Below are 22,682 nucleotides of genomic sequence, written 5' to 3'. Positions count from 1 at the left end.
TAAATTTTGTTTTCACTAGATATGCACAAGAAAGTAATTAGTCCATGTCTTCAAGAGTTGGGATGAAAGCACAGCTTGCAAAACAAGCTGAAAGTACATGGGCAAAATGTGTAACACATATTTTGAAGACTTTGTTTACTTTTAAACTCCCTTTTTAAACCTCACACAGTTTTCTAGATGACATGGTAAAAAAAATACAAGTAAAGCATGCAATATTAAAAAATTAAATTATTATTGCTTTTTCTGTTAAATATTGTTGATGGAGGAGAAGGATCATACCAGTATATGTTGAATTCTCTTATAACCATTAACAGAGAGTAAAAATGCTTATACTGTTTCAATAATTTTAAACTACAGTATATTCCTATTGACTAATTAGAAAGCATATCTGTGCTAAAGATAAAAAATGGCTAGCTCATGGAAAAGCTCCTCTATCAGCAGCAAAACCTCATAAACTGAAATCAATGTAGCTAAGTCCAGCAGCACTTGTGAGTCCATGACTGAAAAATACCAAATTCAGCAATCAACTGAAATCAAGCCTGGTCCTCAGTGTCTGAAAACTGTTGCTTAACTTTTTATGCTGAAGGAATACCTTCCATCACTCCTTTCCACTTCCTTCTCAACAAAACTAGATCTTTAGTCCTGTGAATCCCAACAGCAAAATACTCAGTTTCAAAAGGAGTTTCTCTGTGTACACGCGTTACTTGTTTGAGTAGCAGCGGCTTCCATCTCAATACCAGCCTGACAACTGACACCTATATGATACATTTCTAGTCTCCAAAGCTTTTGCAGATAAAAAAGAGATCCATAGTTCACAGTCAAATACAGAGGAAGGTTATATTACATGTGGTGTACCAGAGAGGTAAAATTAGCTGTTTAGTCTAACCAATGTTACTTTTAAATCTACACACACACAAAAGTCCTGAACATTTGTTGTATTGGTCCCAAACTCTAGTGAACAAGATTTATGTGAACTGAATTATAGTAAAGGTTGGTCAAACCATGGCTTGTGAGTACATTTAACTGGTGAGAAATATGTCACTCAGTCACATAAAACCCCAGTAATTAGATTCACTCAGTAATCAGTGGATAAACAAATGGGCAATTGCATACAGAATTAATCTGTCCCTAAAATAGGTATGGCACCACTCTGATGCCCTGGAATCTCCAGATGATCCACCTCACCCAGCTAGGACAGCTATTCAAGGATGTGATAGATCACAGATGAAAATTTTCCTGCCTTACTATGACTTCAGGTGGAGTATAGACAACCACTTTCATGTCTCACCCTAATTTATCAGTGTTTTCTCCAGACTATGTAACTTTTACTACTGGCATCCAGAAACAAAACAGAAGCTCTTCCTGGCCCTAAGGCACATGGAAATTAAATAATTAACCCTAGTGATCAGAAGCCCCTCTCTCACACAGGAGCCAATTATTATGAGTCAGTTCAATATGCTATCATCTACAAGGTGCAGCCTGCATCACCCTACTACATGCTACCTGTAGAGGAATCTAAACAAGGCTGAGACTTGAGCTTCCAAAAGGTTGGAAACAGAAAAACAGGTAGTTGTGATGGGAAGAGAAAATATAAGGGAAGTGTGGGGTTGGGGTAGCAGGGGATACAGAAGGACTATGAGAAAGTTGGGGACATGAAGTTAAGTTCCTGACTTATGGAGATGCATGAGCATGTGCTAGTGGAGAGTAAGAGGCTACAACTGCCACAGTGGGTTGTTGGAGATGAATTCACAGAATCAGATAATTAAGTTGCATAAGGTAAAATAGACTACATTATTCCACATAAGTAATACCTTAGTCTGTCTATTACCCTGAAGCTCTGAACAGCTGAAAAGAGCTTTTAACAACCTACCGGTTTCTCTTCTTCAAATTAATTATATTGTGTATCACCAAAATTCCTGGCCTCTACAATAAATTATCACAAGATGAGCAAAATGTTACTTTTCACTACAAAAGACAAGAAATAAAAACTCTCAGCTGTCACTTTTTTGGCATTATAGAGTTCTGCGAGATTTGAGGAACAGAGAACAATCACTTACAAGCATATCAAGTGGCTAAAAAGGCATCAATTTCAATATCAAATATATTGTGTTACAGCTTAAACAGGGAATATCAGATAAGCTCTTGTCATGTATAACCAGACCTATTAAAAACAACAGCAATAAGACCCCAAGGAAACAGGAATCTTTCTCTCTTCTCCACAGATGACAATAAAATTCTTATTTTGCAAAAGCAACATACTTAAGTCTTTTCCTTTCAAAATAACCTCAAGCTGCATTGCTTACTGAACCATGTAAAGAATATGCATTTTTTATTTCTTACCAGACTCCAGCCCATCTGAAGAAGACAAGTTATGAACACAGGCATAGAAAGCCAGCCCATGTTGTTCTCCAGCCAGCAGTTTCATGGACAGAATTTCAGATCAAGTTGGTATTTAAGACCATAAATATCGTAAATCAAAACCTTTGTCCTTTCATCAATGATTAACTTACCTACCTTTATCTTGTCCAGTAAGCAAAATCCATCATTACTATATTACAGTAACTAACATATGCTGTAACTATTTGTAAGCACTGCTGTAAGAAAAAGTATTGTAAAGAAATTGAGATACAGGGTGAAATGGACACAAGAAAATGGAAATACAGATGAATCAGGCACACTGAAATACAGGAAATTCCATTTAAATGTAAGAAAAGTGGGAGAATTTATTATTCTAAGGGGCTTAAAACAATGGAACATGTTGCCAAGAGAAGTTGTGGATTCTCCATCCTTGGAGGCAGACAAAACCCAACCAGATGCAGCCCTGAGCAACTTGCTGCAAGTGACGCTGCTGCAAGCAATGCAATTGGACTAGGCAATCTCCAGATATGCCTTCCCACCTCAATCATCCCGTGATTCATTGAATACAGCTGGCACGAAAACCTTTTCAACAACTGAAAGCTCTTGGTGCCTAAGCCATTCATATATCAATAAATACATGTTTTTTGATGGAAAAGGAGAAATGTGTGCACATTAAAAAAGAAACCTGTCAGCAACATAATTTCATTATCTTCCTTTTATAAATGCCATTTCTGTAGTTGATAAGTGTGAAACACTCCATTTTTCACTAACTGAAATAATAGTATTCTTCTACATTATTTTAAAATTCCATACAAATGTATTTTTAACTGTCAGTACCATCATGACCATCCGTGACCCTTCAGAGTTTCCTTTTCTTCCAAATTCAGCCATCTCTTGTACTGACTACCTGCCAGAGAGAGCTGAAGCGGCCATTCTCTTCTAACACTTGAACTGAAAACACTGGGGTAATTGTATGATCACATTTGACTAAATTTTTACTTTCCCAAACCATCATAAAAACTAAAAATGCTATTTAGATTTTGTACTGTAAATACAGTCTCTCAAATGATGATTATCAAAATTGATAGTGTTTCTCATACTTCTTCAAGTATCAGAGCTGATAAGAAAGAACAGGTGATCATAAGTAACAAGGATACCTGAGCAATTTCTAGCCGCTCAGATCTATGCTTCTTTCATTGCTGATCTATTAAGTAGCAGTTGTGGATATTGTTGTTCTTATAATGCTAGTTTTTTCAACAAAAGTAAGTATTGTAATCCTCAACCCACCAGTAATGATGCTGTCAATTGTTCTCAAATCAGTGATGTCTGGGAGATTGAAAAACTCTTTTGTCAGAATTTGTTCTGTGAGTTCAACAGTCCTTGAAATCTGCATGCTGCCATCTTCAGCTGCTGCGACGTCATGGTAGGCCTCCTGTCGGAGGCTCTCCAGGTTAGACTGGCTCTGACCACAGCAACAAGTGCTTCATCTGGAGTCTTGTGTGTCCAGTTCTGGGCTCCTCAGCTCAAGAGGGACAAGGAACTTCTGGAGAGAGTCCAGTGCAGGGCCACCAAGATAATCGGGGTCTGAAGCATCTTCTTTCTGAGGAAAGGCTGCAGGAACTGGGGCTGTTTAGTCTAGAGAAGAGGAGATTGAGGAGGATCTCATTAGTATTTACAACTATCTAAATGATGGATGTAAGGAGGTTGTGACATCCCTTTTTTCTGTTGTATCAAGCAACAGGACAAGGGGTAATGGGATGAAGCTGGAACACAAAAAGTTCCATTTAAGCATAAGAAGAAATTATTTTACTGTGAAGGTGAGGGAGCACTGGCACAGGCTGCCCAGGGAGGTTGTGGAGTCTCCTTCCTTGGAGGTCTTCAAAACCCACCTGGATGCGTTCCTGTGTGACCTGATCTAGGTGAACCTGCTTTAGCAGGAGGGTTGGACCAGATGATCTCTAAAGGTCCCTTCCAACCCTTACCAGTCTATGATTCTATGAATCAACCAGAACATATCCGTACACTGAAATACTTGGTGCCAAGAAGCTGGCATCTTTGCTGCACATGTCTCAGTGGGTTTTACTTTCAGGCTGGCTCTGATTCCATCCCAAGGACTGGATACCCGTGTTGGCAGCTGGAGGGCATTAGGTGGGGATCTGGAGGACATATTCTGGTTTCGTTTCAAAACAAAGGAATTCAATTTGGACACTCCAAAACCCCTGTGTGAACTAAAGCATGTTTAAGTAGGAATGATGATGATAATACTTGGTTAAAAAAACTCCTGATCAAAACTAAAATACTAGCATAGCTGCACTCATTATTCCTTGATTACAGTACTATACAAGCATTTTCTTGAGATGGTGGAATATGATGAACTCAAAATAGCACATTTTTTGTTCCTACTGCTTGGTATTGAAGCAAAGCCTAAAAGCCTGGTTTTCTACTTCTTTGATCCCTTTTAGGTACAAATAACCACGACAATCTGCTCTCTGTTCCCATATCCCCACTTCAGTGCATCAACCAGCACTGAGATCTCACACTAACATCTTCAAAATAGGAGACAAGAAGATGATCTTCCTGTCACAAAAAACCAACCCAAATCATTAGATGAATCTTTGTGTTATGACTGTCACTGCTCTCAGGAAAGACTAAAAAGTGAGTTACTGAAAATACACACAAAAAGATGTTGGAATTGGCATACAGTGACACCAAACAAAGAAGGCATCACAGTTAAATGCTAACCTGGCATTGCAAAAAACAGTCCCTATACACGTTTTTCCTCCAACTGATAATGCTTATTATTAATTAAATTCAGAGTGTTGACATCTCCTCCAGTCATCTGGCATCATAAACCAAAATGCAATAGAAAAGTTAACAATACAGGAACAGCAGAAGGTCAGGAGTTTAAAGGCAAAAGTTCTTGGCATAAATTTCAGTGTCATCCACGAAGTAGCTAAATTTTTTTTAATATATAGAATCACAAAAGTGTAGGGGTTGGAAGGGACCTTTAGAGATCATCTAGTCTAACCCCCCCTGCAGAAGCAGGTGCGCCTAGATCAGGTCACACAGGAACGTGTCCAAGTGAGTTTTGAAGACCTCCAGAGAAGGAGACTTCACAACCTCCCTGGGCAGCCTGTGCCACTGCTCCATCACTCTCACAGTAAAATAATTTCTTCTTATGCTTAAATGGAACTTTTTGTGTTCCAGCTTCATCCCATTACCCCTTGTCCTGTTGCTTGATACAATGGAAAAGAGAGATGCCCCAACCTCCTGACACCCACTATTTATATACTTGTAAATATTAATAAGATCCCCTCTCAGTCTCCTCCAAGCTGAACAGCCCCAGTTCCCACAGCCTTTCCTCATAAGAAAGATGCTCCAATCCCCTGATCATCTTGCTGGCCCTGAGCTGGACTCTCTCCAGAAGTTCCCTGTCCCTCTTGAGCTGGGGAGCCCAGAACTGAACACAGGACTCCAGATGAGGCCTCAGCAGGGCAGAGTAGAGGGGGAGGAGAAGCTCCCTTGACCTGCTGGCCACACAATTCTTGATGCATCCCAGAATGCCATTGGCCTTCTTGTCACACTGCTGGCATGTTGAGGAGAAAGTAATAAATAGTTTTAAGGAAGGTTGTTTTTTTTTTTTTTTCCATCTAATCACAGAAGAGCTTTCCTACAAAGCTTATCTACTTTTGTGACCATACTCTCAACAATGTCAAACATCCTGCTTTATCACTGACTTACTATGTTCAGGCAATATACCTACTCCTTATTTTCCTTAAGAGTTTTACTACATGACTCCTTGCATTTCTGTTTGAAGATGAAAAGCACTATAGCTATATCATACTTCTAAGATTGAGGCCCACAGTAAGAAATAACTGAGTATTACTTTAAATGAATTAATAAAAGACAGTGCAACTTATTTGAATAGATGGTGTGCATTTTCAGACGTACAAAAAGAACAGCAGTCTTGGATCTTGTCTTTATTCTACAATTACTTGGCATATAACAGTCAAAATAACACACATCCTTCCTTGACACAGTCAGAGACCTGTGCAATTCAAGGATGTTATTTCCATTACCATTTTGATCTGCAGGTAAAGTCCATCAGTTTCTTGACTACAAGCTCTGTATTTGAGGGAAAGTACAGACATTAAGCACAAAGAAGGAGAAGCAGGTCTGCATCTGATTGATTGCTTTTTTCCTTTCTTGCAATTCTTTGCCTTGAACATGTTTCACAATTTTTGAGTGCTAAGCTGTCTAATGAGCCCCGAGGAACTACAAGAGGTACCTGCAAAACCTGAGCTTTTGATAGTCAATTACATATTTTTCCCCACCGATCCACATACTCCCATGCTGCTGTGGAAGTAACAAAAAGGGGATATGTCAGAACTTATTGCAGAGCTTGCTGCAGCAACCACTTGGATCTCTTGCGAAGTTTACTTCGCCCCACAGAGCAGACAACTCCCTGGTGTTTCCCTGGTCAGTCACCATCTCTTTGGGTCTGCCCAGCAGCAGAGTTGCTGGTGAGCACTATGGCAGCACTGAGAATAGTACTGCAGTGCTTAAGCCCTGTCTTGCTGCAGAAGGAGGGACACTCATCAGGCACTGTCCAGTGCAGATAGGAAACATCACCTGCTTTAGTCCTCTTCATAAAGATAAGTCTGTAGATAATAATCCAGGAAGAAACAATAATGAGGACAACAGACTGGGGGATGGGGGGGGCGGGGGCTGCAGAGCAATATGCTCTTTTTAAAAGTCAAAGGAACAGAATTTGAAATGCAACATCATCTAACTACAGAGAACCATAAAAACAATTAAAAAGAACTCTATACAGACCTTTGCTAGCACTTTTTACAGGTAGTTTCCTATTCGGATAGATTTGTTGGTCTTATGTATTTTAGTGCAGATGCTTAGATAATGTTGCAGTCAGTAAATAACCATGACTCATGGTTCTTTTTTGACAACTGTGTGGAAATTGATTGATTATGAGTTTCTCATTTCAACTGCAAGTGATATGAATTCATTTAATAATCCTCAGAAGTGCTGTCTTGTAGAGCATTACGTAGCTCCCTTAGCAGCGCTTACAGACCAGACGTTAAAGAGCAGTAAGATATTCAAACGGTTTAATATTCTCAGCATATTGTTCCTTGCCTTGCCTCAAGCTTCCTGGATTATCTTGCACAAATCAGTTTCATTTCTTTTCTACATAATCTCCGAGATGGAGATAACACTGCAATATATCTCTTTAGCCAATGAGGCAAAAGGGCTCAGATAAGATAAGGGCTGTCAGATAAACCTGAAAGATAAAAGACTTTCAATCAAATCCAAAATGTTTCAAGTTGAACACCTAGGTGTTTCAAGTTAGGAAATTCCAACATTTACAAACCTACCAGGAATCATTTAGAATATAATGTAGAAAAGTGAAAATTAGACCAGATATCAATTTGAATGTTCTGTCTTCTTGCAGAGGAGCAAACATGTTTGATTTGATTAAGAGTTCATCAAGAAAATGAAGTAGACCTGCAGTTTCCTCCCACTGCTTAGCTACAGATTAATTTAAAAGCAGAGTTAAAAAGCAAACAGCAGAAGCTTGGGTGTGTAACACTGCATCCCCTACTGCCCGCTATCACTTCAGACATGCACTTTAACCATTATATTTTGTGTGAGAAAATAATCTTTCATAAATGAAATAATCATAAAGGATTACACCTCTCCCTCTTTCACAGAAATCTGAATCATGTCTGACATGTTCTTATACCAACACATTTAATGGTAAATATCAATCAGATTACCGTGTGAAACAATGACTGATATGTGGCTACTGAAGTGGCTGCAGTTGGCCACTAAGTATCTTGCCACCACAGAAGCACACTCCAGAGACGTTTAGTTCTCACTCAGATGATGGAGAAAGACTCTTCGCTGGGAAAATGTATCTCTTCATTCGAGACCCTGCAGCAATCCCAAGCTCTCGTGGGTGCTGCCAGAGAACAACTTAAAAGACTTAAATAAGAGGAAGGGCTAATGGTGCACATCTCTCCGTGGCACCTGATGGACCTCATCACCGCAGCAGATGGGATTTAGTGAGGTCGTTGACACGCGTGGGCTTTCAGAAAGCAAAAGGTAAAAAATCAGTAATAACCCCATCGCTCACTATCACAGAATGCAGCAGTCCTGAGATGCCCCCCTGTGACACCTCTATGCACTACAACGCTTCTGTTTTTAAAGGCGACCTCCAACGAACGGGTTTGAGGAAGGAAAAGTCTTGCGGGCACACGGAGTTTGCTTCAATGTGTTACATTTTACGTTCCCTGGTGAACTGGGGAGCCCTCAGTTCTTCCCGGAGTGAAGTCCTGGGGGAACACAGCTTACTTGCCACAGATGATAAAGCACACAAGTAAATCTGTAAGTTCGAGGTTTTGAAGTAAATTAAAAGTATCATTTCTGTAGATTTGTATTACTCCAGTCAGTCCCTTAACCCCTAAAACATAGATTTATTACATTTTATGAAACATCTGGATAGAAATCTATCTAAAAGTGTCTCAGAGTACAACTATTTACTGAATTACCATCCTCAAATACTATGCTTTAGAGATAGACCAAAAATATTCAGTGCCCTCTTGTGGTCTGAATTACAAAAGAAGTAGTATCCATAGACGAAACTACCTAACAGTCTCATAACTGAGGTGGAACATAAATCACACCTTCTGTGACACTACTGCCACACCTGGTGAAAAAAACAAAAACAAACCAAAACACCATCTTCTGTTCATCCTTGCAAAAACACAGAACCTAATGCAAGGCTTTCTAAAAGACAAATGCTTATTACTGTTAAAGAGCAGGTCTGCTTGAGATGGTTTTGATTTTAAACATCATCCTGGTCTCCCCAATCAACCAAAAAAAACAAACCAAAACCACTCCCCCAAAGAAAACAAAAGAGTAGATGGTTCTAGCATTCAAAACAAACAAAAAAATATGGCTGGCAAGACATTCCAACTCTTTCAAACTGCAAACACAAACTGAGAAACAGAAATTCCTCCATCCACAGAAGTAAACATGGCAGAAGAACTCTAGAAATTATCAATGCCAAGTTTTTCAGTTCCTCTGTTTACCCCTGAGGCCCATATCAGTCCCAAGATATGGAGGGCACAGCCAGAAAAGCTTACAAAACATACAGAATACGAGACAGTACTTAGTGGCTAAGCAATATAATCTTAGCCATTTAATTGCTGATTAGAAGACAGAAAGGGGAAACAGACGGCCTCAACTTATGAGAATTGCTTCAGGGAAATATATATATAGAGATAAAACAAGACAAAGAAACACATGAGTAGAAAAAGAATATCAGGTAATAAAGTTAAGACTACTTCCCAGTGACTTAAATGTCCTCACAAGCTTAAGCAACTTAAATCACAGAATCATTATGGTTGGAAAAGACCTTTAAGATGATCAAATCCAATCACTAACCTCACACTGCCAAGCCCATCACTAAACTAAACCATATTCCTTGGCACCCCAGCTACACATCTTCTGAATATCTCTAGGGATGGTGACTCCACCATGTCCCTGGGCAGCCTATTCCAGTGTCTGACAACCCTTTTGGGGAAAAACATCTCCCTCGTCTCTAATTTAAACCTCCCCTGCTGCAACTTGAGCCCATTTCTTTGTGTCCTATCACTCATTACTATAGAGAAGAGATTGACCCCCAGCTCACTACAACTCCCCTTCAGGCAGTTGTAGAGTGTGATCTTTTTTCCCTCAGCCTCCTCCAGGCTAAACACCTCCAGCTCACTCAGCCACTCCTCATCAGGCTTGTTCTCCAGACCCTTCAACGGCTTTGTTGTCTGTCTCTGGACACACTTCAGCCCCTCAACGACTTTCTTGTAGTGAGAGGCCCAGAACTGGACACAATATTTGAAGTGCAGCCTCACCAGCACCAAGTACAGGGAGACAATCACCTCCTTGACCTTGCTGGTCACACAATTTCTGATACAAGTCAGGATGAAAAGTATACAGAGCATTTAAAGCAAAGATTCCAAATGGAATTAGATGCTTTCCACAAAATGCATTTGGCAGTGTTAACTTTTTCCTTTTTATTTTTTTCTGGTTTGGTTTTGGGGGTTTGTTTTCAGTTTCCTCACCGCTTTGGGGGTGGTAGGGTAATAAACAAAGTTTACATTCCTAGCTCTTTCGTGATCATGTTCACAAAAATAGGTATGTGGGGAAAAGAGAAAAAAAAATTAAAAACCCAAAACTTAAAAGTGCTCAGACAGAACAAGGCTGGGTAGGGCTGGGAACTTAAGAGGTGAAAAATGGTCCTTCCCAAAGCACACTTGCAGTTTGAGAATAAGGAACAATACAGACCTACTTTACTCATGAGGGGAAAGAAAAAAAAAAAGCCCACACTATGGCCCTAGTAAGTCTGGTAATTCACTGGGAAGTGGCAATTTTAACATTATTGAAATGCCTTCTCATACCAGAGGCCCTGAATTTTGTCTCCTAAATGTTTTCAAACATAGCCACAACAGGACACAAAACAAACCTGATACCTAGGGCATGTTTAAATATACACTCTACAGAGAATAGACTATGCAGTGTTTGCATCCTTCCAGTGCTGGTTTCTCAAATTTCTGAAGATGCTTATGTCATATTTTCTTGCAGTTCTGTTTGCCTGCAACAAAACAACCTTGGCTGCCAGGTTCTGCAGTCATTTCACAAATGGCACACTGTTTACAACACGTGGCAAAGTGCACACCTCTAAAGAGGATTCATGAATTGTGGCCATTTCAGCATAAAACAAAGGATATAAAAAATACACCAGCCATACTCCTTCACAGCACAGTCCTCACAGACACTCATGTTCAAATCTCTCCGGCCTCAAAAGCCACATCTAGAAGAGGGACCCAGGAATGTTGTCCAAATTCAGAAAACCTTCTAGCCCCAACTACCAGTAAGAAGACAAAAGATAGAAAGACAGACCGATGAAAAGAAAGAGTCCTCCTCTCCCTTGGAATGAAGCCGACATAGGACTGGAGCAGGACAAAGAGGGGGTCCTACAGAGCTTATGTATCTTATAGCCAACACAAGAATTAAATTATAACCAGTAAGAATTAAACACATGGAGTGCATTCTCTCTAATTAATGAACAATAGGCTTATAACCACATTTAGGACATATAGTGATTATTTAAAGCTCAGAAAACTAGATTGTAAGGGGAAAATACAACAGGCTAATAAAAAGTACATCTACATAATTTTGCTGTATTTCTATCACTCAAGATACGACAAGTCAATTTCATAACTGTATCATCCTCTGTACATCCTTCGGAGGTAAAAGCACGGGAAATAACCAAAGCTCAAAAATATAGGACAGAAGGATAAATCATCTAGATGCCATCTTGCTGGTCCATCTTGCAACCAGTCCACATTTAATGACAACTCTTTCCTCAGAAAACCAATAACTCTTCTCAATAAAGCTACCTTTAAATAACGAGGTTTGCTATTGGCCCTGAGCGTTACACAGCTTTCTCTCTCCTTTTAAGATGTTATTTCTCTATTAACATTATATGGGACAGCAACATACATGGGCGACAGAAAAGAAGCACAAATTAAGTTTTGGCCAGTCTATCACCTTTTCTACTTCATGGAAAAATCTTAAGATGGGATATAAACTAATCTGTCAGCTCATGAATGGATCATGAGCCACAACTCATCAGTTCCAGCAGCATACACATCATTCTAACCATTCAGAGTGTGAAGGCATACAACTGACCATATACTTAAGTTTAGCAAGCATCTGAAAAGGAAGTAGCAGCATCAAGGGGACTGATCATCTTTATTATGCAACAAAAAGACAAACATAAAATAAAATCCTTTAATAGGAGAAAAGATGGGAGGTACAATTCAAACATAATATACCATATTGAAACCATACACAATGCAACGTGAACATGAAAACACTGATAAACAGCAATCTTCTAGTAAAGATTGCATGTTTTGAATACAAGCATCACCCACCACAAATACACAGCTTTTTGTGCATGTCTGAGTTTCAGTGAGAAAGATTGTGATCGGCAGCAGCATATTTATAGATTGTTTCATTGTCATTAAACGCTTACCTAGTGAATGTATTGGATGTAATCTCTTCATATTAAAAGTACAAAATCTTAAGCAAGGCAGCACCTGCCAATACAGATTTTTAACATGCAAATAAAGAGCACAAACTTTTTGCAAGTTTTGGGACTTTTTATATTGCATTTATACACATTTGTGGCTTTAAAATGTGTATTCAAGTCTCTCAATGTTGAAACATGAGTAAAATGCTCAGCAACTACACATTGTGACAATTAATTATTGCTATAGAAAAAAATGTTTCCCAGAGTTTTTAAACAGATGCAATTTCACTTGCAATTCTCAAGATATGTTCAAGTAATAACTAATTCCAGTGTCCACGAGGTGTTCTGAATCTGTATTGGCTGCAGGGATTTATTGCCAGGGTCATATAAATATTTTATTGAATCTAAAAAAGTTAGATTTACATAGAACCATTTAATTCCTTAGGAAATGTATGCATTAATAAAATCACCACGGTATGCGTTTTTATCTTTAAAAGCTTAGAAGCATCAGGCTACCTTGAAATTCCTTTCTGTATAAGGAAATCTCAAAAGATGGTAACTATTTTAGAGCAAGTTTTTCTTCTCAACTGTTTTTTCAAGCCTTCAAATGTAAGAGATGTCCAAGTTTTTAAACACTTTTATCAAACTAAACAAGCCCATTTCTGAGTCTTGGTAGGTCTGAAGGCAATTAGTTCTCTAGTCACAGAGTCTTCCACAATAGACAGAACAGACCAAAATGTGAACTCCAAATGCAACATCAGAAGTTCTTAAAAACCTCCAACAAAACAAAAAATTAGCTGGTCAGAGTCATGTACTGAAAAAATATACCTTAGGTATGTCATCTTGAACTGCTCAGAAAGTATGTCATCTTCCTTAGTAGCTGGGAGTACAGGGAAAACTCCTCACCCATCACTTTAGTGAGCAGTTGTTTTTCAGTTATACAGCAAAAAGGGAAAAAAATAGATGTAATTATTCCTAGGCAAGGGCATCATTCTTTATCAATCCATGGTGAAAAAATCCACCAAACTGTTCAGTATTCTTATCTATAGAAAACAAGATATTTTTATTTCTTAAGTGGTTGACAAATAAAACTTGGTCCTTGGGCAGGAGGAGAAAAAAAAAAATTCTCAGATATCTTAGCAGATGACAGCTGAACATCAAGAAACTCAACAGTGCAACAGAACATTTTTGCATGTCTTTCCAAAGACACTTTCAAAGTTGGTTTTCGTGAATTAAAATTTCTACCATTAATAAAAGAAATTGTGTAATTGACAGAGTAGTAAACATTAGGGAAAAAAAAAAAAAAAAAATCAAGGCAACAGTTCCAAAAAGGTCCCCAATTCCACAGAGGCAGGTCTCTGTAAAGATGTAAGTTTGAGTTTCAGCAAAATCATTTATGAAAAGTTCTTATGAGCATGGAAAAAAGTTAAACCTGAAAAGTGGTTACTGAATACCGTTTTGATTAACATATACTTCAGATCACCAGCAGAAGTAATGTAATTTTTCTCTCAGGTAATCGGTAAGATGCAGGGGGGCTACACTTTAAAAGTCCACATGACAGGATTCTTGAACTGCATTTTGGTATTGGACTTCTTCATCAAGCTGAAGATTCTAAACAAAATGAAAACATCATCAAAATAGACAAATACTGAAGAGGTACCATAGTCCTTATTTTAATCATTCATTTTCCACATTTTCACATTGGAACAGGCACCTAGATGAAGACTCACCATCTTTATGTGTACTAGATTGTTTATGTTGTACAGTATCTTTTATTTAACCAACTGCCAAGAGATGGACAAGACAGAAGAATCAGATGAGTGGGACAAGGCTCATTAAGCAGGAGGGTCCATCTTCTTCCCCTGGCTCAATTATACTACAGAATAGCCAGCTTTGGAAAGCTGATCATGTCACACAATTCTTACAACAGAGCTTCCAACCAGCCGTAACATCCTCCATTAATAAAAACCAAAACATGATCTTCAGACAAGAGTAATCATAGACTGTTGAGAATATCCTGCTTAAAATGAAAAAGCAAAAATATATTGCAAAAAAATTGGGTTACCCTGTTAGTTTTCAAGATCTATCTTCTAAGTCATTAATATGCTAGAGTAATACATCTTTTTAGTGCAATTCTGGCAGCTTCCCTATATCAGAATTCCAGTCACCAGTTTTACATTCTCAAATGTGCAAGATGCACTCATGATGAAGAGCTCAATCCCCTGTATCAAACTCCTAAGCTCTTCATGCCTTCATCACAGATTATTCAAGACAAAGAACAATATGCATCACGTTTTCCATCTTTAGCCAGCAAGGCTGCCTACGCCTCAAACATCGTGCTCGTTCCACACAAAGCTCAAGCTTCGTGTGGAACCTCAGAGCCTGGCAAACTCTGCACAAACTACAACACAAACCCTCCTGTTCTGATCCCATGTGCAAAACTCAACCGGTTCACTTGACTTATGATCCATCCACCGACTAAATTTTTGTGTCTGGTTCTGCATCTACTCCAAGGTCATTTACTCAGAGTGGGCCCAAAAGAAGGCAACTGAAACACTGATTTAATGATACATCTCTTTTTCACATTGCAGTCTCTCTTGCAACATACAGGAAGAGATGCCCTAGCAGCAATACGAGCTAATCAGACTGAAATTTGAGTCCTGAGAAGGGACAGTTTAAGGACAGATAGGCCTAATTCTGGGTTCTGTACAGAGCAGGAACACAGCATGTCCAGGGCACAAACAAGTTTGGTACAAATCTTTTATTTGGCATTTTTTATTTATAGAAAAAAGTTACCATTTATTCCCCTACACATCAAAGAAGAAAAAGCTTACCACAAATTCTCCGTAGTCATACCGATGTCTTAGATTTAGATGGCTAACAAGATTTCTAGTAACCTGGTTAGTGTCTGCCCAAGGAAGAGATACACAAATTGGACAGATCTGAATTTGAAGGGGAAGGGGAAAGAGAGAGAATTAAAAAAAAGAGAAAAGTTATTGGTAACACAGAACGCATTAAAAACATGTTCTACAGGAACAGCTAGTCTATTACTCATCCACTACCAAAACACAGTAGAAGTGTTCACAAGAAATCAGAGCTCTAAGTGTTCTTCTCTCAATTGTTTAACATTCAAAAAGCAAATTTAAATTTGCCAAATTTCTGAACTGTTTCTCTTAGCAGGAGGGGATTATCACATTTGTCTGGCACTTTTTGTCAATTTCTGTTGCTTAGAATTTAGAAAAGATGGTGATTGCTGCATCCTACTTATTGTTTGAGAGGATCGTCATACAATTGAGATGATAAAAAAAGGAAAAAAAATGAACTCTACACAAGAAAGAATAGAAAACCATATAGTTTCCTCCTTCAGTCCGTCTCATTACCTTAGACTATTTTTCAAGTAACTGCATGTTACACATGAAACAATACTTACAGTTACTACTACATGAAAAAAAGCATGTGCCAGGCTCAAAATTTGAGTTTGTTTTGCATCAAAATAAATTAAATAGCTAAGTCAGAAATGCCTTAGAACCAAGAAGAAGCTGGACAAAAAACATTTTCACATGAAAATCGCTTCACAAGTTAAATGCATTGCATTAAGTATACTGTCTTTCTCAGACCTCTGTGATCTTTACACAGATAGAGTAGCTACTTTACATTTAACATTGTTCACGTAATTATAATGAAAAAAGCATACATAAGCAACTCTACTTACTACAGGAACTATCTGATAAAGATGTCTATTATTACAGTGATCCAGCAAGCGCTGTCTGGTAAAGTTGGCTTCCTGGCACAGGGGGCATTTGAAAGTTGGGTGTCCACTGTAAACAGAAACACAACAATCTTAAATGGGAAGTGTCATAGAAAGTTTAATTTATCTGTTAACTTGTCATTATTTTATTTTATTTTAGTACAACAATAACAACAAAAAACCCCTCACTGACATAGTAGCATATCTAATGGAGTTCCAGGGCTACCTCCAAATTTAAATTTTAAACCACACTTATTATTTGCACGCGTAAATGTGTTCTTGAGACTGGAACTTCAGCAAAATCTTCTGTTCCAATTGCAGTTGCAAGCTGTTCTTACTTACTAGTAACATCTTTTAGTGTAAATCCTTCAGGAAAGTATTGAAAACAACAAATTCTAATGTACAGATGCAAAGGTAGAAGAAACTACAACATTTTTTTAATACAACTTGTTGTAGGTGTTTGCGTGGAGTTTTTTTTAAAGGTAGCAGAAGCTTACACTATGACTGACTGGATCTATTTTAATAATAACTATAGAAAAATCAGCAGCCTACCTGGTTTCTCCTTGAAGTATTTGATTATTAGCCATCTCGCCATTATCAGATATTGCATCACTCCTGTTACTTTAAAGGCAAGAAAAAATACAATGAAAAATTAAGATTGTTTTACTCTATTATCAAGGTTTTTTTAAGTTTAAAAGTAATGGCAGGGAGAGTGGCGAAGTCCCATTAATTTCAGGGCAAAACATACAATAGCACATATTTTAACTCTAACATCTTTTCCTTTGGATCAAGATATGTCTCTGTATTTAATTACCATGGTGACTCTCAATGGAATGCTACACAACTTTATAGGAAAGTGGTATATAATGCAACAAACAGCCAACAGGAATGATAACAGAGATTATAGACAAGTAGCTCAAAGAGTGTTACGAACTAGGTGAACTTAAGATAGGCAGCACTTACTATGTTTTTTCTATTTATGACTATGTAAATAGATATTTATCCACTATGTGTTTACACAAATTATTTACAGTTTTCAACTACATCAAGATAAATTTTCTTATGCTGAGCAGAAAAAAAGCCATTTTCTACAGTAAGAGTAACAGACAGGAAGAAGGTAAGTTTGGCCATATATGCACCTCTAGCTAAGCCTGAAGACATTGCTTAGACATGCTGATGATCTTAAAAGCATGAATATTTACAGTCACAAATCTGGTCATGGTATACTTTTATACTTCTGTAATATTATAAGCACAGGTATTCTACTGTGGCATAGTCAATAAATAGTGATATAACAATATTGGGACACTTTGGTGAAACATCGTTGCAGCTAGTTCTTGTAACAGCTTAAACTTCCGCTTTCAATATACTGATGGGTTGAAAACCACAGAGAAGTTCAGACTGCTAAAAATAGAAAACAGGTGTCAAAGAAAAGTAAATAAAAGACAGGCTATATATAATAAAGCCCTAGGAAACTAATATGTAAAAAAAAAAAAAAAGTCTTCCAAAAATAAGCAAAAATCTCCAAGCAGAACAAATACATCAGCGAGAAGGTATGAAAAAGAAAGTTCCTTAGCTTTACTGCCTGAAAACAAATGGTGTCATATGATGTGCAACATACTGGAGTTCCTTATACGCTTCAAAAGAGATCAGTTCAAAATAAAGTCAGTCAGTAAGCAAAAGCTAGCACAGTAGTGTTTTGAAACAGAGTACTCACTAGAACAGACTGAGGAATGGGGAGAGAGAACAAAAAGAGAAGGGAACTTCCCTGAGGCTAAATATTATGAAATATGTTACAAAGTAAACTGCTCAAATGCCGTCAAGGCAAGGAAAGCAAGCCACGGGTACTATGAGCTTTTAGAAGAGTCCCTAGAAGACATTCCAAATCATTCCAACCAGTAACGTTTTCATCTGTACGCTAAGAGTAAAGAAAAAGACCTGGAAAAACTGTAATTTTTTGAAGCACTAAAACATGGACAATAATTACTGCAAAAAGAAGGCATGCCCTGGAAAAGAAAAACATAACACTTTCCTGGGGTGGGGGAAGAAAGAAGAAGATGCACCCTGATTACCTGTTCCCTGTCGCATCTTGGGAAATCTGTAAGTTTGGAATAATAGAAGAAACACCATATTCATCCTGATACTTCTTACATGTTTTATAATGCTGTCTCATCCATGAAAATCTAACCTGTAAATGAAATGCCAAGCTGTTGAAATTATACTAAACAATCTAGGGACAGAAGGAAGAGAGAACTCTGCCAGAACAGAAAGTAATACATGAAGAAATTATATAGACATTGTATGCATCAGAAACCAGAACTCTCCTCTCAGCATGAGCACTTTCTTCCCCGACAGGAGACCTTCAATTCCTTTTTCCATAGAGCCATTGTCACTCTGTGAGACTGGAGAACATTCCCACTCCCTGAACTCCCAACAGCCAGGCATCTGAGAGGTCTCTCAGGGGTAAAAGACATGAGTACACCATTTAACTGAAACAAAGTCAAAGGAACTATATACATCCAGATTCAATAACTGATGAGCTATGACAGAGAGGGGTCACGAGGATGGGATAAGCACCACTGCTCCTTCAGTCTTCTCTGGTCTGCTGTTACCTTGTGCAGAGCAAAATATTTTTGCATTAGGTGTGTTCTGGGAATATATAACTCTTCTCTTTGAGGGGAGGGAAAAAAAAAAAGTGAATGGAGTCTCTCCATCATACATGCAGGGTAAGATGCTGAGTTGCTCTAGATTTGTCAGAGGACAGCTGTGCTGAGCATGTTCTAAATTAGAATTGCAGGTCCAACAGCATTGTCAGAAAGTGCTCACACACTTAAGAGTCTGAACAAGATCACTCTCTCATGTCAGAGCCTAAATTCCATTAAGCTCTTCTGGGGATCCATTTGGTTCCTCCTTTCAGTTTACCAACTTGCTATTGTTTCTTTCTCCTAGCTTTTCATCCTAATGAATCATGTGGAACAAAGCAAGCAGCTCAGCTTTCCACTGTGCTAATCTTCACATTGGCAGAACTAAGTCCCAAGTGAAATGCAACAAACATGAAGACAACCTGGATTTTATGCAATTCGATGTAAACAAAACGTGTGGCAGAAATCCTGCTCCCTTTTGTACCAGTTTACTCTTGATTTCAGTGAGGTTCAGGATTTCGCCCAATGCTCTTAAAAATAATGTCCCCTTTACAAAAGGAATGAAAGGAATGTAAACAGACTGATGGGGCAGGAGGAAATTACATGTGATTGTATGTACACTGAGAGTAAACAACCCGTATTCTTCGGTTTTAAAATTCAATTTTACAGTAGTTTTAAGCACTTTTGTCTTCATAGTGAAAGTTTCAGATGTTTTCCATATATCTGCAACTTCTACCTTCATTTTATAGCTATATCTAGTTTTCACATTGTTTAGGACAAAAACTGTCACTCCACTTAAGTCCTTTTAGACAGAGATCCTCTTTCACTTGACACCTGTTAGGCATACCTAGCAGGCACTGCACACCTAGTAGATATACATAAACCATACAAAACCAAGATCAAACTGCTTTAGGCTCTAAGACAAGAATTATACGCATTAAAAGTGTGTCTGGTCAAAAATAAGAAAAATGTATCCAACTTTTTGTAAAGTTTTACTCTACCTGCTTCTCACAGCATCTACATCCCCCAGAAGCTTTCTTCATACTGTTTTCAACATCTAGAGCCCTTTTGGGATATGTTCGTTCCTTTTTAGTCACGCTCCCCCGGCAGAGAGGACAATGTGTTCCACTTTCTCTGATAGCTGTCAAGAAGCACTTCCTGCAAAATCTAAATGAAAAAGTTATCACAAACACAAGTTGGCAAAATGAAGACAGTTAAATACTTTGCCCTTGAAGAGAGCTGGGTGATTTTCAGTGAAAGGAAAAAGGATATGTACCTAGTATAATAGCCTATTGATTCTATATTTTTATAAATAAAAGTAAAATTATGCAATGGGGCTTACAATGAAGGGTACAGAAATTAGGGGAACTTGGCAATGCACTTTAGGTAAAGATCTTATTATTTGCTGCCTAGTATTCCCAAGCTGTACACAGGATTGATCATTAATGAGACATTAAATGATGCAGCTGGCACGTGATGTTGGGAAATCTTATCAGAGTACGTCCTGTTTATTGTCCTTAAGCAGAGCCAAAGATACTGCAAAGCTTCACTTGGCATGCGTTCCCAAAGATCCTGGTCCACCAGCTTTTACAGTTCACCCACTTTATTTCCCCCTGTACCAACCACCAATCTATTTTGCTTTCCCACAAAGTAGTGCTTTGCAATTCAACGTTCCTCTGAAAAACGCTGAATAGATGAGCTGGAAAGAGAGGACGGTAAACTATAAACTTAAGAATGCCAGTTAGGTTAAATGTGGGAGACCTTTTCACCGGCAGCAAAACCTGGCCACCATCTACCGGCAGATCGCTAAAAGAGAAGATTCCTCTCTTAACTGACCGGTTCTGGTCGGCTATAAAATAAAGAGGCGAAGGAAGGCTGAGGCGGCATGTCTCACGGGAGGCTTAAGGCCAGCTCTGGGCGCCGGGCCAGCCCCCGGGACGCCGGGCCGCAGCCAGCCCCGCGGGTCCCGCCCGCCCCAGGGCCCCAGGCCGCGGGGGACTGAGGGGTAAAGGCAGAGAGTGGCGGAGACGCGAGATATGGGCCGGTGGAGGGGGCGGCAGGGAAGGATACCCACACGTGCTGGCAGTTCGCAGTCCTCACAGGCGTTTTGAACACCTCCTGGCAGACGGGGCAGTAAAAATCCTCCTCGCTGAAGCACGCCGCCGCCGCGGCTCCCTCGGCCATGGCAACACGGCAGGGCCTCTCCGTGAGGATCGGGGACGAGACGCAAGCCCCGCCCTGGTGAGCTGAGTCGAGCCGAGCACCGCTCCCGCGGGGCTCCGCCGGGCAGCGGCGGAACACGGCGCGGGGCAGAGGGCGCCGAGGGGCCGGGAAAAGATGGCGGGTGGGCACCTGGCACCAGGTGCGAGGCCGGGTTGCGGCGCAGGCGGTGCGGGAGCGGAGCGGGCCCGGCTTGCGCGCCGCACGCCCCGCCCCTCCCTCTCCGGCCTGTGTACCGCCCCCGCCCCGCGCTCTACCTGGCGGTGCCTGGGGAGGGACGCACCGCGACGGGGGCCACCTCCAGACGCAGCTCGGACCGGGGTCCCAGCGGCACGCACACCGGCTTCGCCGCCGCTCTCTCAGGGCGGGGGGGACACGGAGACAGGGGCGGGACCGGGGCCTGGGTTTCCATGGCGATCGCCTCCCGGCCCACAGTGAAGCTGCTATGACACGACGGGCCGGCCGCCGCTCCGCCCTGCCCTGCTTGGACTGGGAGGCTTCCCCTGCTCCGCCTACCGCCCTCCTGGCGCCCGGAGTCGCCGGCGCCGCGCACCTTCCGTTCCGGAGGCGGCTGCCGGGAAGAGACCCTCGGAGAGGTCCCGACAAGGGCTGGCGCCAGGGTCGCCCTCGCCTCCGGGTACCCTGGAGCCGGCCCTCGGCCCAGGCCCTAGATTTGCAGAGGTTATGTTTTTCCAGAATGTATTAATCGTTGGAGATTGTGTTAGTTCGTAATAAAGATAAGGTTCAGGCTAGGCCTGCTCTCTCATTCTCTATAAAAAATGGGGATGAGGACTGAGAAGAAATAGGTCCTTCATTTTCCTTCCTCATTTTCAAGGAAAGGCTGTGGAAAAAAGGGGCTGTTTAGCATAGAAAAGAGAAGACTAAGGGGTGACTTCATTAATACTTAAAAGTACTTAAAGGGTGGTTGTTGGGAAGATGAGGCGACAGGATTTTCTGTTGTCTCCAGTGACATGACAAGGGGTAACGGACATAAGCTGGAACACGGAAAGTTCTACTTAAACACAAAGAAAGGGTGAGAGAGCCTTGGCACAGGCTGCCCAAAGTTGTGGAGTCTTCTCTGGACGTTTTCAGAACCCACCTGGATGTGTTCCTGTGTGACCTGATCGAGTTGAGCCTGCATTATCAGGGTGTTGGACTAGATGATTTCTAGAGATCCCTTCCAACCCCCATGGTTCTATGATTCTGTCATTCTCTCTCTCCTTGGGACTGCAGATGTCTGTACCATAGGTGTTCAGAGAAGATCACTAGGTGGGCAGATCTCAGACCTGTGGTTCACCTGTACCCACAGCCTCCAGCATTTCAAAATTTTTAGGCTTCAGGCATCCATCAGAGCTGCTTCTTGGATCTGCCAGTGATTGGCAATGTGAAATATAGTTTTGTTTGTAGGATGAAGCTGTGTTTATGCAGCTGTGGGACAGGATATAGCTTCCAGTATATGCTATAGAATGCAACTGTGGGGCAGGATCTATCTGCTAGTATATGGCTGCATCTGTGAAATACAGTTGTGTTTGTAGCTATGCCTGAAAGATGTAACTATTTTTGTAAGAAATAGGTTGTTTGCATAAAATATATCTGGTTTTGT

At 40.1% G+C, this 22,682-nt stretch overlaps 2 protein-coding genes across 5 annotated transcripts in view; both read right to left on the bottom strand.

Annotated features, from left to right (window-relative positions):
• Positions 1-6,587, bottom strand: part of MEP1B (meprin A subunit beta) — a 30,530-nt gene extending 23,943 nt beyond the window's left edge. Inside the window, exon 1 of the mRNA XM_061995281.1 lies at positions 6,438-6,587. Coding sequence (XP_061851265.1) covers positions 6,438-6,587 — 150 coding nt within the window. The remainder of the gene's footprint in view (positions 1-6,437) is intronic.
• A 5,593-nt stretch (positions 6,588-12,180) lies between these two features.
• Positions 12,181-21,564, bottom strand: RNF138 (ring finger protein 138). Of its 4 annotated transcripts, XR_009818660.1 has the most exons (8): positions 20,934-21,564; positions 19,861-20,026; positions 18,290-18,405; positions 16,770-16,838; positions 16,182-16,287; positions 15,304-15,411; positions 14,200-14,489; positions 12,181-14,080 (listed from the first exon to the last, which is right to left on the bottom strand). XR_009818660.1 is itself a non-coding variant. In XM_061995555.1 (7 exons), the coding sequence occupies exons 1-7, from the start codon at positions 21,041-21,043 to the stop codon at positions 14,466-14,468; spliced, it is 699 nt and encodes a 232-aa protein (XP_061851539.1). In that variant the 5' UTR covers positions 21,044-21,564; the 3' UTR covers positions 12,181-14,465. The 4 variants fall into 4 exon arrangements, 3 of the variants coding, with proteins under 3 accessions (XP_061851539.1, XP_061851540.1, XP_061851538.1); XM_061995555.1 differs by having other exon boundaries at positions 12,181-14,489; XM_061995556.1 differs by having other exon boundaries at positions 12,181-14,486.
• Between the last annotated feature and the right edge of the window lie 1,118 nt (positions 21,565-22,682).

The sequence above is a fragment of the Colius striatus genome, chromosome 4 (genome assembly GCF_028858725.1).
Source record: "Colius striatus isolate bColStr4 chromosome 4, bColStr4.1.hap1, whole genome shotgun sequence".
Lineage (NCBI taxonomy): Eukaryota > Metazoa > Chordata > Aves > Coliiformes > Coliidae > Colius > Colius striatus.
Note: the sequence above shows the minus strand (reverse complement) of the source record. Positions and strands in the feature narration are given on the sequence as shown.

Bases quoted from the DNA above. Each gene is read 5' to 3' on its own strand.
- RNF138 (XM_061995554.1), bottom strand. From the start codon at position 21,043: ATGGCCGAGGGAGCCGCGGCGGCGGCGTGCTTCAGCGAGGAGGATTTT. The intron at 16,288-16,769 runs GTAGGCTGCTGA...TTCTGTTTACAG, and splicing joins ATACTTCAAGGAGAAACCAG to TGGACACCCAACTTTCAAAT. The intron at 15,412-16,181 runs GTAAGTAGAGTT...CTTCAAATTCAG, and splicing joins TTTATCAGATAGTTCCTGTA to ATCTGTCCAATTTGTGTATC.